This window comes from Mus pahari, chromosome 19, assembly GCF_900095145.1.
Source record: "Mus pahari chromosome 19, PAHARI_EIJ_v1.1, whole genome shotgun sequence".
Classification (NCBI taxonomy): domain Eukaryota; kingdom Metazoa; phylum Chordata; class Mammalia; order Rodentia; family Muridae; genus Mus; species Mus pahari.
Window position 1 is genome coordinate 32,075,560 of NC_034608.1, and position 15,263 is coordinate 32,090,822.

A 15,263-nucleotide genomic window follows, 5' to 3' on the forward strand; every position below is an offset into this window, starting at 1 on the left:
CTGAAAACAGGAGACATTCACAGGAACAAATATTTCCTTCCATTTTAATAAATATTAAAAACTATCATTTTTTTTTAAAAATGAGAAATAAAGTTAAACTAAAAATTAAATTTTAAAAAGTATGAAAATCTACTGAGGCTACATTGCTACAAACATTTCTTTCTGAGGCCCGGTCTATTATAGTAGCACACATCTTTAATCTTAGCACTCAGGAGGCAGAGGCAGGTGAACATCAGATGAGGAATGCCCACATAGACGTCCACAGCTGAGAGGCCCAGGGAGCCAGACAGCGTGAGGCATACAGTGACGGTGACAGGACCACCTTTTGGAAAAGTGACCGCGGAGATGGCTGGACATGCCCCCAAAGCCACAGAGTTACGGTTTTAAACTGCTGAATGAGATGGAATGCTGTCAATTACATATGTCAATAAAACTACTTTTAGAACAAAAATACAGCCAGATGTCGGAAAACTGGAAGCTAGAATTAACATTCTGGGGAAGCCCTCCTAGAACACTTTGCCTTAAATATATCCAGACAAAAAAAATGAAAATGGTTACAGGTGGGGTTTAAAGGGAAAGTGGGAACTCCATCCACATTCTGACACAGCTCGCTTTTCCTTAGCACCTAATTTTCCTTAGCCTATAGCCAGTTTCAGGAGAACCAAACACACTCCCAGCAGCCAAACGTCCCCTGGGCACCAACACAACCACCAGATTCCCTTACCATTAGCTTTCCCCAATTTTCACAACAAGAAGCAGTGTCGCAGTGAACACTCCGTGGATCTACATGGCCCATCTGTCCCTACAGAACTGTTCTGACATGGGATTGCCGGTGTAGGATGCTCTGAAGCTCTGGAGCCCGAGAGCGTGAGCTGGCTCGTGCCTCACAAAGCCGGCTCACCCCAACCCAGTTAAGAGTCTGCTCACACAGGAGTGTGGCTCTGACCCTGTATTCATCTCCAAACATCGAAAATAAATCTGCTCAATTGATAGCAGTTAAAGAGAAATGAAGACTATTTGATTTAAAATGTTTAAGTTACAGATGCATTTGAGATGCTTCTGTGTATTTATGAGTGGCTGGCATGAGACCCTCCACCCCCAGCTCTGAACAGCTTCAGCAGCAGGACGTCTTATGTCCAGAGCCATGGCTGCCCCAACTGTAATTACATAGTGCCTATGACAGAGACCTGCAGGAATGCTCCCAGCAAGGACCTCCGGGTGAGGCAGAGACACCCAGGCTGTGACGAGCTGTTGCATGCTAAGTTTCCTCCTGGGTCAGATGTTAAGGACCAGGCTAGGAGCAGGAAGAACTAGGCATGCAGCCCCAGGACCGATCCACCCTGTGCACTGCGTTCTCCCATCAATGGGAGTCGGCTTGTGTCCCTTCCTGGGCATCAGAGTTTAAAACATATTTTCAAAAGAAAAAGGAAGCAGGCTAAACCCGGGGAAGGACAGTCTTCTAGCACCCCCTCCCACAGCCTCCCCGTGGACAAAGCCTCCTTTTTGTGTTCCTCAAAGGGGCCCACAGTGAGAGTGCTTCCCTTCCCAGGCACTGCTCAGCCACAGTTGTGTCCACACAGGCTGCCTTTGTCCAGGCCACAGCCAGTGGCAGGAGAGGCATGGACTGCAAGCCAGGAAGCCTCCATTCCAGCCCAAGGGCTCCAGAAACCTCCTTCCCAATAAAGAAAAGACCCACAGGGAAGGGCTGGGCCCCTCTCTCTTCTCTTGCTGTTTGACAAGAAGAAATTAATCTAGCCAGCAACTTCTGCCCCGAGGCCACCAGAATGATAGACACACTATCTTTTTACCTCATCAAAAAGGATGAAGCCAGAGGCTCAAAGGAGTTTCACAGAATCAAGGAACTTTCATCAAGAAAAAGAAAAGTTGACAAGGGGCTATTATCTCCCAGTGCGGCCTCTGGCAGGGACCCTCTGACAACTCCTCTCCCTAATTTCTCCTTCCCCGCTTTCTCCCCAGCCCCCTCCATGAACCCTCTGAATCTTTTCTATCACAGTCCCCCCAGCCTCCCCCTCCCTCTCCTCCTGCCCATAGGACTGGGCACAGGGCGCCCAGAAGCCTCGCTCGGGACCTGCAGAGAAACCACCAAGTCCTCCTTGAGTCATTTCCCGACATCGATGCCGCCCCACCCCATCCCAGCTGTTTGCTGCTTGCCTGCCCTGTGCACCTCGTGACAAGCGACATTGGTCATGTGAAATGATAGAGCTGGGTCCCCAGTGTCCTGCCTGGAACAAGTCCCTGGACCTATTTCCCAACCTCTGATGGGGAGCTTGGGACGGGGACTGGAGAGGAGGGGCAGGACTGTGGGGAAGAGTAAAGGAATCTGGGTGGGTCTCCACAGGCCTGGCCTTTGTGTCCCAGTCTGAGGAGGCCAGTCTCCAAGAGGACCCAGGGCAGAAGCCATGTGACTCTCAGGCTCTAAGCTGGTAGCCCCAAGGGCTGGAAACAGCTCTCTATGAAGACTCAATAGGCACTGGGCTAATCACTAATTAAAAGCTACATTAAACTTTCATTAAAGTCAACAGAATATCCAATGTCCCCAGCTGTGGGGCACAGAAGGGTCCTGTGAGGGCAGCAGTCAGTCCCAGGAAGACCTCAGGTAACAGAGGGGCTCAGGTCTGAGGGAAGCCTCACTGCTGACCCCCAAATCTGCCTCTTAAGTTCCCTGAACTGGGATTCTTTTTTTTTTTTAAAGATTTATTTATTTATTATATGTAAGTACACTGTAGCTGTCTTCAGACACTCCAGAAGAGGGCGTCAGATCTCGTTACGGATGGTTATGAGCCACCATGTGGTTGCTGGGATTTGAACTCTGGACCTTCGGAAGAGCAGTCAGGTGCTCTTACCCACTGAGCCATCTCACCAGCCCTGAACTGGGATTCTTAAAGCTCCTGGGAACTTGCATCAAAGGTGTCAGGATGACAGGGAAGTCTCTGGTGCTGAGCCTGACCCCTGGGGAAGGCTACCAGAACAGTCCAGAGAGAAGGGGGAGCACCAGAGATGGAACACCAACCAGGATGTCATCCAGTAAGACGTGGAAAACACTCACGGGGGTGGGGTGGGGGTGGGGTGGGGGTGGGGTGAGGGTGGGGGTGGGGGGTTCTCAGGCCATTCACACATCTGCAGGGGAGACTGGGAACAGGGTGACCCTGAGGTCAGGTCACGGTGCTTTGCTATACCAGGCTAACTTCCTGCCTGGCGCCCCCGTATGTCACAGCCTTACACCCCACGGTTTTGGCAGGAAGCCTGCAGCGCACTAGCTGCAGGGTACCTACATGTAGTCAAGACGCGGGGCTCGGATTGTTTATCTTGAAACTCTGGCACACAGATCTGCGCATTTTCAAACTAAACAGAGACCTGGTGAGAAGAACAGATGGGGTGGCTCACGACTCACGGTGTGAGGCCGGGGGATGGGAAATGTGAGCTGGGTTCCTGCCTGGACCTGTCTTCTAGGACCGGGAAGCACGTGCCACCTGTGTCACCTGGAGTCTTGGGCATCAGGCAGGTATTGGGATAAACCAAGCCTCTCGCTCCCATGTCTCTTTTCTCTTAGACTCCCCTGGTGCCCGCATAAGCCACAAGTCCATGGGAACTGGATGCTGTCACAACGCGATTCCTAGGAAAACCCACAAAGTCAGACACCAGGCCAGCTGTGGGACTGAAATGTTTCAAGGCTGTGACACAGGGAGCAGACGAGGGCATAGGAGGGCACTGCGGTCCTTGGAGAGGCTCTCCACAGTTCTCCAAAAGAACAGGGGTGCCCAGTACAGAGAAAGGGGTCAGTGTTGGGCCCATCTCCCCACAGTTTCTCTCTGCAGCTTCCTGGGGACCAGGAAGCACCCATCAGTGACACGTGCTGATAAGCCCTGGTGTGGTCTAGATGAGTAGAAAGCAGAGTGTAGGAGCTGCTCAGAAAGTTTGTGACGCAGAAAACGAAGTGATGTCAGCTGCTGTCCTTGGTGCAGAGGGAACCCCACATTTTGACACAGGTGTGCTCCTGGCTAGCAAAATGTGCCTACAGGTGTTGGGAACAAACTAGCCAAGGGTGTTGTAGATTTGGTGTCCACACCCACATGGGAATGCACAGGGGCTTTCTGAGGTGTTAAAGGCCCGTCCTGGGCCTGGAGAGGTCCCTTGGGGTCATTATAAAGGCAGGGAATTCTTAGGCTCTGTCTAAAAGACCCAGGAACTTCCAAGTTGGCCAGACCCTTGGAGAGAGAGAGAGACGGCACAGCCAAATGGTAAAATGGTGGAAAGGCACCAGTCGTTTCATGGCTCTCACGAAAAAGAGAGCTTTAAAAGAGAGTAACTCCCTTTAGGATACCACAGACCCAAATCATTCCAAGATTAAGAAAACAGACTTCCTTAACACAGGAGAGTGTTAGACGTCTTTACATGCACAACCCTACTGCACAGCGGAGAAGACCCAGAAGCGGGAAGGCAGGGCCAGCAAAGGGTTACTGCACCAGGTGCAACCCTGCCTCCCGCTCTCCAGAGTCCCCATGAGCATCTGCCATTACTGCCACCAGGGCTCATGGGGCCTGCCACAGATCCCTGCTACTCAGTAGTCTTTCTTAACTCCCTGGCACCCTACCCTGGACACCTCACCCCCTTACAGCCAGAGCTGCCAGCACTAGAGCTACAACCGTAACCGGCCCGAGCGGCTACTGCTTCCAGCCAGTGCTTCCAGCTGTAGACTGACTCCAGAAAGGTAACCCTCCTGACGAAATTTTCTTGTGGCTTTGAGGGGGCTCATCCTTTTGAAATGGCTGTTCTGTGTAACACCAACACACTCCTTCACTGCTCTGACAGTAACTCCCTCGACAAGCCTCTCCTTCCTTCTAGTTATTTCTTTCTGGTGTTGAACATTCTGGGAATTTTCAAAGTGGAAGCCCCGAGCTGCCTTCAGATATGGCCCTGGGCTGTTCTTCAGCCATCCAGACCTGGGTCCTGAGCACTTAAGTGAATGAGGAGAAGGTAGGTAGGGGGTACTCTCATGGAGAAGGCTCTCCTAGGTCAGGAGGGAGGAAGGGTTGTGTGGTGGACTGAGTAAGAATGGCTCCTATGGGCTCAAAAGTTTGAATGCTTAGTCGCCAGGGAGTGAAGCTGTTGGAGAAGGGTTAGGAGGTGTGGCCTTCTCAGAGGAAGTGTGTCACTGGGTTTTGAGGTTTCAAAAACACCTCTCCCTCTCCCCTCCCCCTCCCCCTCCCCCTTCCTCTCCCCCTCCCCCTCCCTCTCCCTCTCTCTGCCTGCTGCCTGTGGATCAAGATGTAAAGTTCTCAGGTAATACTCCGGCCAAGCCCTTCTGCTTCCCACCATGATAATAACAGACAAACCCTCTAACACTATAAATGCTTTCTGTTAGAGGAGCCGCCTTGGCCGCGGTGTTTCTTCACAGCAATAAAACAGTAACGTCTCTTCCAGGTGGGACATAACCTTCGACTACGTCACTTTCACTGGGGAGGGCTGGGGGGCCAGCGGGGTTTGCTCTCCCCAGTGTGCCCATCCAAGGGTTGACGATAGAGAAGGGATAGCGCGGACGGCGCTCTCTCAGCATCACTGGCTCAGTAGTGTGAGCATGAGCTGATGGGCCCAGCAGGTCCCAGTCATACCTGGGAAAGATACACAATGTGTACTCTGAGAACATATACATACAAGTGGGGGAGTGGGGCAGACTCCTCTCTCTCCATCTTCTCACGTTCTGTGTGGCTCTGCATTGAGGTCAGGCACATGCCAGGACTCACGGGGAAGATGCTCCGTGAGCACCTCTCCCTGGGGACCATGCCCAGCTCTTGCGACTCGCCCCAGCCCTGCCAGGCTGTGTGTGCAGTCAGAACACTCTTCCACGTGTTCCTGTTCAGACTTACAGTTATGTGAGTCTTCGGTTTTGCTGCCAAATCTGTATCTAATCTACGGGTGATGCTGATGCTGGAAGGCACTGGGGAGCCGTGGAGGACCTGTCCCTCCAGATGGATGCCAGGAAAACTGTTTATCCGTCCGTGGAGCAACAGCCATGCTATGGGAAGGGCGGGAGCTAGCTGTAGGCTCTCAGTCTGGACCAGTGGGCCCACTTGCTCCGCCCCTCCTCCCATCTCTCACCTCAGCATCAGCTGCTGGGTCCTGCCCCCTCCAACAAGGCCAGGCCAGAATCAGAGTAGGACTGAAGTCTTTCAGGTCTGGCTGCTGTGTACCCCTGTGAGTTGGGCCCCGGTTGTAGCACCAGCCCCCACTTCTCTAAACTGCTTGCACTTCCCATTTCCTCCTATTTCAAACTTCAGTTTCTTCTTCAGCGGTGTCTATGAGCAACTTAATTCATTCTCCAAATCATCCACTTAGGTTGTCACACTACTCATTCCTACAGATGCTACTTAAGGGAAAAAAAAAAAAAAAAGGTCCTAGCCTTCTGTCCTCCAGCAGTGTGTCTGTCACCCCACTCTGTAGTCTATCACCCCAGCCATCCCTCACACACGCACTCACGCACACACACACTCACATACACACACGCACATGCACACATACAGACGCACTCACACACACGCACACACATGCACACACACACGCACACACACGCACTCACATACACACACACATATACACACGCACGCACATGCACACACACGCACACACATGCACACACACGCACATACATGCACACACACATNCACACACTCACACACATGCACACACACATGCACAGATACACATGCACACATACAAACACGCACACACACGCACACATACACACGCACTCACACATACGCACACACATGCACACACACACATGCACACACACACATGCACACACACACGCACACACACATGCACTCACACACACGCACTCACACACACGTACACACACACACATATACAAACCACACATACCACACACACACACACACACACCTGCTTTCTTTGTATACATGCCCCCCTTAGCTCACACTCCTTGGAACTTTATTTAGGAAAGTTCTTTCAGACTGATGGAGATGACTGGTGTTGCTGTGGTGGGCACATCATTGCCCTCCACACGGTGGGTGCTGACCCAGTGCTGGCCTAGATCACATGACTGTGGCTTTCAGACCACAGATGGGGACTCAGCATCAGGTCGAGCAGCACCTGCTACAGCTCACTTCTGAAAGTCACTGGCGCACATATGTGGCCAACTGTGGGGAGGGGGGGGTGCCAGTCTGAAGGCCTGCTAATGTAAGGAGGGCTGCTCGGCTACACGTGAAGTAGCCACACAGACCCATACCTGAAGCTCCTGTCAGAGCTGCCTGAGGTCTCTTCTGGGACTACCAATTTGAACAACAAAAAGAGAGACAGAAGCCATCCCTCAGCTGGCATATTCCATCAGCAGCCTGAAGCAGGATGGGGAGGGAAAAGAGCCCCTCACCCCAGAGTCTGACTGAAGAATCAAAAGTTCCAGGATCATTAAAACTTTTTCTGTGAAGGTTGCAAACAGAGAGACGGTATTTCTTTCACATAGAGATATCTCAAATAAGAACATCTGCATAGTGACAAACTTTGAGTAGAAAGGGCACTACCCAGTAAATTTACCAGTGAATTGAGACTGTAGGGGGACACAGGCACATCAAAAATCTTATCGGGCCGGGCGTGGTGGCGCACGCCTTTAATCCCAGCACTCAGGAGGCAGAGGCAGGCGGATTTCTGAGCTCAAGGCCAGCCTGGTCTACAGAGTGAGTTCCAGGACAGCCAGGGCTATACAGAGAAACCCTGTCTCGGAAAACCAAAAAAAAAAAAAAAACCCTGTCTCAAAAAAACAAACAAACAAAAACAAAAACAAAAAAATCTTATCAGGAAAACAGAGTACAAGGACTTACTGGATACATCAGACCATGGAAGGATGCAGCCCCCCTCCCACGAAGGCGGGAACGCCAAGCATGGTGGCCCCAGGAGCAATCACCTGACCCCTGGTGCACATCAAGCACTGAGAGACTTTCTAATCTCCCCAGGAACTCAGTCTTGGCTTGATCACCACTAGTGACACGGCCTATTAGAACTACTGTCTGTCTGTCCACCTGCCTGGACCTGCACTCCCTTCTTGTCATCTCGTTCCTGAGGCTCAATTCTGATCTTGCATCCCTCTGAGCTTCACCCTGGCTTGTTGTTACACCAGGTAAGAGTTATTTTTACTTTTTATCAGTTTCAGTGTTCTCAGGACTTGAAATCCCACGAGCTCTGCTGCAGTGTACATACATACATACGTGCATACATACGTGTATGCATGCATCCCTACATATTTATATATGCTACGTGATTTGTAATGAGTAATCCGAGAGTTAGTATTAGTAATTGAGATTAGAATAAAAGAAACTGTGTTCACCTCTATCAGGGCTAAATGGAAATACATAGTAAATTGATGTCACCAAACCCTGTCTGAATTTATTACTATTCGGCACATTCTTACATTGTATACGTCCCTGAAATAGCATCTTCAGGACACAACCTTCTGAGATGCAACTGTAGAAGCCACCAAAAACGCACACTGCAAAGCCACTTTGATATGACTTTCTTGAGACGCCTACACTACACATGGGAACATGTTACCCTTTCCCCAAGTATGTTTCTGCTAACATCAGTACTGACACAGAAGTTAAAATCTCCTCCTTTCTACTAAGTTCTAATCCTGCTTCATACTGATTCGCCTGAGAATTCTACGACAAAGTCAAAAGTTCTGGCTTGACCCAGGTAGAAGTCTCTGAAAAGATCTTCTTAGGCGGCTGGAAAAAGTAGCGCACTGTTTCCAGCCCCTCCCCAACCGCTACTGACATCTAAGGTAGGGAATCAACTAAGAAAACAAGTCAGGACCAGAAAGATGGCTTGGGGGTGGGGGTGGGGGACTTTCCCCAAACCTCACCATTTGAGTTCAAAACTGGGACCCACATAGTGGGAGGGGAGAGCCACTCCCCACAAGTTGTCCTCTGACCGCCATTTGTCCGTGAGCTTTGACAAGTGGACCCCTCCCCCAGTACGCATAAGTAATTAAACAAAAAGAGCCCAGGCAACAGCTTACTAAAGCTGTCCTTAGGGAAAGAGTACCTGCGAGGGATGATCAGTGTGGGGCGGTGCACACTTGAGATGCATATCAGAAGGGTTCTCAGTCAACAGTTCAAGAGGGCAGCGGATCTAGTGCTCACTGTAACTAGGACCCTTGCCTACGGCTGGTCTCAATACCCACTGCCTCTGTCTGGTGCCTCCCACGCCCGAAGCACCACATCTAAGCTCCAAATCAGAAACAATGGGTCCTGTTTCTAAGCCTGCCAGTGTCCGACAAGCGGCCATGCTTTGCCCATCAGAGGGGTCCTAGGCGGCGGACATCCTTCCTGCTGCCTTCACAATGCTGCCGTGGTCCCCAGGGTATACTGGTGGGCTTATACCAGCACAGTGCTCAAACAGGAGCATGCTCAGATATCCACAGGTGACGGGAGGGTAACACAGCACCATCCCAGCATCTTCTTCACCGACCCCACAAGCATTCTTCAACAGACTTGTTTCCTGACAGTGTTTTTCAGGGTTCGTTTTTTGTTTTTTCTTTACAAAAAGAAAAAAAAAATCTAAAGTGTGCATAAATAACAACACAAATAGCTGTAACCATGGGACCTCGGCAGGGTGGCTTCAAGGCAGACAGAATGGATACGCCATCCACCTCCCTTAGGGCGGGCAACATTAGTGGTTTTCCAAAAATTCAACTCATTAAGTCATCAGGACACGCTGTTTGCTGCCACTAGGCAAGGATATAATTCGACTGCTAAAAATGCTCTTAAAATCAGAGCAGCGTTTTGAGACCACACAACCCATAATTCTAAACCCAAAAGGTGGAGTCCCTGGCTCCGGGTTGTCTCCTTTGATCTTGAGGACCAGCAAGGGAGGCTGGCATGCCTGACTTGATAATATTCTTGGATCCCTTACTAGCTTCAACAGTAAGTACCCGGCCTCCTTGCTATTTCTACACTTACTCTCAGATTGCTACTAAGGGCTCCACAATGTCACTTCCTGTCCCCACATGCTCCTAGACACAGCCCAGACCCTCCTTAGACTGGGAGCTTATTGGCAAAGCAAGGTCTGAGCCCCAGGATGCTGGGGCAGATATCCATGCTAACAATTCATGCTAAAGGCAAAAGCTCCTGGACCTCAAACTCACAAGTTACAGGTCCTGTTATTCTCATTCTCCTTGGTTGACCCTCCCTTGCTCAAAATGTGCCAATAAAGGCTTTCTGGACCTTTCTCCTCCATTAACAGCTCTGTGTACTGAGCATGTGTCTCTTAAATTTTTTAAAAGAAATATGGCACAAGAAGAGGGCGCTTTAACATATTTCCTCTCTTAAATTCTCACTTGAACTCTTAATGCAGACTTTAAAGTAAATGAGAATTTTGCAGATACGAATGTTTTGCCTACATAGATGTAGTGCATGGCCTAGTTCCCGCAGAGGCCAGAAAAGGAGGCCATCCTTAGAACAAAAGGTGAGGATGGTGGTGAGCCACCTCATGGGTGGGTATGAAACTCAGGCCCTCTGCAGAAACACTGACCGCTCCTAACTGGTTACTCATCTCTCCAGCCTCACTTGCAGGCTTTCTCAAGAAGTTCTTCTCAGGTCGGGGGGGGGGGGAATGTGAGTTCAAGAGTTTCCCATACTTCAGTGCCCTGGAGAGCAGGGACATCAGGCCAGAGATGCCTACAGCCCATACCAGAATCCAGTGGGTATTTCTTCATATGAAAACCTCACATGGGCAACTTGGCATTCAGAAGCAAATAAATAAACAAAACAAAGATAAATAAAAATCAAATAAGTAAGAATCAAATAAAAAGGAGCAGTGGACAATACCAGAGTGACTTCTCGACAATTTTGGTCCGGAAAACCTCCTCCTGGTCCAGGTTCACAGTGCAGTAGCAGTCCCTCATCTTGTTTGGCCCCGGGTAGGAAGGAAGATTCTTGGCTTCACCTAAAGAGTCAATGAGACACGGACCAGCTTAGCACAGATTGTTCAACACCCTCATAGTCACACACATCATCAAGCTACCACACAACCGTGGGCACCGCCGTCACCCGTCACTTCACAAGCAGATGTGTGCCTTTACCTTGCACACTCACTCACTCTTTGTGTGGTTTGGTTTTCTGAAAAGTCAAACATTGTCTAGAATCATGTTTGTCACACACGTATCCACCTCTAGAGCAAATGAGGAGAATGAGTGCCACCCCCAGTCTGCTTTTCCCCTTGGGGTATCCAGGTACCATTGCACAATGACAACAATCCCTGCCTTAGGATAGAAGACAGTTGTGTGTGTGTGTTTTCCCACATTGGTAACTTCCATTTATTAAAACTTTAATCAAGGTAAAAAGCCCACAGAGTGCAGTGCCATAGCCATCTCAAAGTATAGTAATTAGGGTAAGCGTGGTCACGCTGCTGTCGCCAATGCCTCCACCCACCATGGTCCCCTTTATCTCACTTTGGACACCTTCCCCTTTCAGCAGGGCCTGCCATGCTTCCCTCCTGCATCTCCTGCACCTCCCAGCTCCCAACATTCTACTTCCTGTCTCTGTGTCACTGACAGTTCGGTGTTACCAGACAGCTGTGGCTCTCTGTCGCCGACGGCTCTGGTGGCTGCCCCTGTGAAACTATGAGTATCTTCTGTGACTACCTTACTTCACTTAGCCTCCATCCACACTGCAGGATGCTGTGGCACAGGCACAGAATGTCCCCCAAAGACTCACATAGGACATAGGGTTGGTCCCTGGGGTGGCACCACTGGTAAACAGTGTGGCCTTTAGGGATGGGAGGCTTTGGGAAGCTTTTGAGATTGTGCCCTTGAAGGGTTCTGGGACTCTGGGCTGCCCTCTCTCTCTTTTGCTTCCTGGCCATGAGATGAGCAGTAAGTGTCACCAGTGTCATGGCCATCCCCTAGAGACCTAAAGCCACGGATCCATGCCGTCTCGACCTGTAATCTCCAAGACTGCAGAGCAATTTATGATTTTCTTTCTTTCAAAGCTAAATACCAGCCCATGTTTGCACAGACAACATTTTGTCCATTCGTGTGTTAAGTGTTTTTTTTTTTTAATGTTTGTTTCATTATGGTCAAGATAGCAGTAACCACAAGGCCTCATTTTTCATTCACAAAATTAAACTATAAACTCCAACTATGATTTGCCAGTTGGGAAAAAGTCTAGAAGGAGAAGCCTGCTATGGCCCCTGCTTCCCTACCATGGGCCCTTCTTCCTCTGAGAAGCCCTACAAAAGTTCTGAATGTGTTTGGAGATTGCAGGCGATCTGAGGCAGCCAGTGCCAGCATGCACTGTAGAACATTCCTGTCATCCTGCAGCTCTCTGCCCACAGGTAAGTCCAGGTGGTTTTCCAAACCTACCCATTAGCTCCTGGGCCAGAAGCAGAAGCACAGAATAGCTCTGGACATGGCGCAGCCTAGGGGTGAGCAACACAAGTAGCAGCTTCCATTCTAGACACTGGCACCCATCTAAGTGCAGTCAGGTGAAGAAATACCTCTGAAACTCCCTTGCCTTCTAAAACTGTCTGAGTCGCATTGGTTCTAAAGGGACCTGGCACAAGATGGCTATGGACAACAGTTCACTGGAATAAAGAGAGGCAGGACACCATTCCATCACATCAACATAAGAGAAGAAGGGAGGTTGAAGATTCAGTTTCCAAGGTTCTGCTGTTGCACAGCAATTTCTTATGAGTTGAAAGCTTCCATCCTGGAAAGATGCTCCTTAAGACTCAGGAAATAAACAACTCACAAGTCTCAGGAAGTGCCTGAAACTTACCAGAATTACACAGTCCCTACCAAGTCTCCCCAAGATTATATAAATAGCCAGGTCTGCTTAAAAGAGGCTCTCCCAGTTATTGAACTGCCAGTCCTGCAGAAATCTTCAGGTTTCCAGCTTTTGTGAGTTGTCACCCATGCTTGAGTGGGCTTTTGTTGACTCAGCTCAACAAAAGCCTGAGTTGTTCCTGCTCTTGTACGTAACTCCTCATCTATACTCCTGTAAGTATCTCCAGTAAACTCAAGCTGGATTTTGATGATATCAGTGCCAGTTAGCTATTAGGTGAGTAAATATCTGTTCATGTCTGTCTTAGTCAGGGTTTCTATTCCTGCACAAACATCATGACCAAGAAGCAAGTTGGGGAGGAAAGGGTTTATTTGGCTTACATTTCCATACTGCTGTTAATCACCAAAGGATGTCAGGACTGGAACTCAAGCAGGTCAGAAAGCAGGAGCTGATGCAGAAGCCATGGAGGGATGTTCTTTACTGGCTTGCTTCCCATGGCTTGCTCAGCCTGCTCTCTTATAGAACCAAGACTACCAGCCCAGAGATGGCACCACCCACAAGGGGCCCTCCCCCCTTGATCACTAATTGAGAAAATGCCTTACAGCTGGATCTCATGGAGACATTTCCCCAACTGAGGCTCCTTTCTCTGTGATAACTCCAGCTGTGTCAAGTTGACACAAAGCTATCCAGTACAATGTCTTCCCTGGAGTAGTGCTAAAAACAGCCAGCAAAACATGAAGTTACACACTGAAATCTTTCAATACCACTTTATGTTGGCATTGACAAGCAACACAATCAGCTAAGCCACAACAAAGCTCTGCACTCAAGGCTGGGTCAGACAGCACCAGTCTTATCCTCCTCAAATACAATCAGGCACATATGCTCAGCTTTTCTGAGAAAAAGAATTCAACCAGAAATATACCAACTTACAAACTGGTCAACTAAAAAGTCCACAGAGCATCTAGCTCACTTTTAAACTTTTCATTAAGATTGTTCTCCTGAGACATGGAATGAAGAAGGTTAGAAAGAGTTTTTTCTAACAAGTAATATTTTTTTATATTGCATTTTTTTTCTGATGACCTCTATCAATACATGTTACTGCTTGGAGCTGCCCACAGGACTTAACATGCATGAAGCTGTTTCAACAGTGGGTGGATAGAGTCTATTTGGTGCCTCAGTTACCTCTACCTGGAAAAGACAAGGCACTGTGCTCTAAATCTGAATTTTTTTTTTTTTTTTGAGATAGAGTCTTGCTAAGTTGTGCAGGCTGGCCTTGAGTTTGTGGCCATCCACCTTAGCCTCCTGAGTAGCTGGGGTTCCAGTTCTGCACCACTAAGCCCAACGGACCCTGGAGTCAAAGGCCCACTGAGGAATCACCTATGAACAATAGTGGTTCAGAGAAAAACCATAAGGAATATTTCTTGCAGCCACCCTCACCCTAGAAACACAGCTTTCCCAGAATGTCCACTTCTTCATGGGTAGACGTAAGACATGACCAACATGATTGAGGTAAAGCTGAGACCAGCCTCCACACTTCAGGAGACCAGCTCTGCCGGCTTCCTAAGACACGGCAGCCTTAGACCACATACATTGTCAGTGGGGCCCACAGGCAAGAACAAGGTTCACAGCTTACACCACCCTGCTGGTCTTAGAGGAGCAGTGCAGCTCTGGCCATGTGGACAAAGGACTCTCCATCCCTAGCTCTGGTTGGAGACCAAGGCCTCCTCCAGAGTTCGAAAAATTTGAGCTGAAAAAACCCTGAACTCTACCAACTTCCCAGCAAACAACTTTCTGATGCAGATTAAAGCTTCCCTTTCCTTATATCTGGGTTGCTTTTGGTTTGTGTGAGCTTATGCTTTTACAGTGAGTACACAGTGAGGTGTAGATAGTTAGCCACAAGTTGCCCTGTTTCTTGAAAGACAATGGTTTTTTTGAAAGTCCTACGGGAGATGGTTTTGGGTGGAAGATATAGAGCAGACAGCCTGTTTATTATCCATAGAAAGTCAAAAGAAGAGAAGTTGCAACTGTGTTTCCCTAGAAGGCAGTCCAGTCAGTGGGATTCACTCACTGGTACTGCAGTTTGGTCACTACCTTCTCCGGGTACCCCACTTAGACCGGGTAGAAACATCCTGGCTGCTATGACAACAGTAACACCAGAGAGCAGATGACTGTCCTGAGCCATCCTTTAGCAAGCCGCTCTGCCCAGGTAGACAGGAACAGCTACACATCTGCCTGTGTCTTCCCCAGGGGTCACTAGACTTAGATGCTCTGTATCATAAAGTACCAAGAGCAGTTAGTTGTCCTGAGTAAACACATCCAGTTTAGTGACAACAGGCCACCTGCCTGCCAGGTATCAAGGACAAATAGGACCCTTCTGAGTCTACAGTACCTTCTTCACCGCCTCCCAAACTGCATCGGTTTCTTTCCTTTCTAAAAAATTGGCGTATA

The 15,263-nt window shown here is 49.1% G+C and overlaps 1 protein-coding gene across 2 annotated transcripts in view; it reads right to left on the reverse strand.

Moving 5' to 3' along the window:
• The window catches only part of Rasa3 (RAS p21 protein activator 3), a 117,010-nt gene that overhangs the window by 59,048 nt on the left and 42,699 nt on the right, over positions 1-15,263 (reverse strand). For both annotated transcript variants that reach the window (XM_021218794.1, XM_029531755.1), the window contains exon 2: positions 10,860-10,977. In XM_021218794.1, the coding sequence (XP_021074453.1) occupies positions 10,860-10,977 (118 nt within the window). The remainder of the gene's footprint in view (positions 1-10,859; positions 10,978-15,263) is intronic.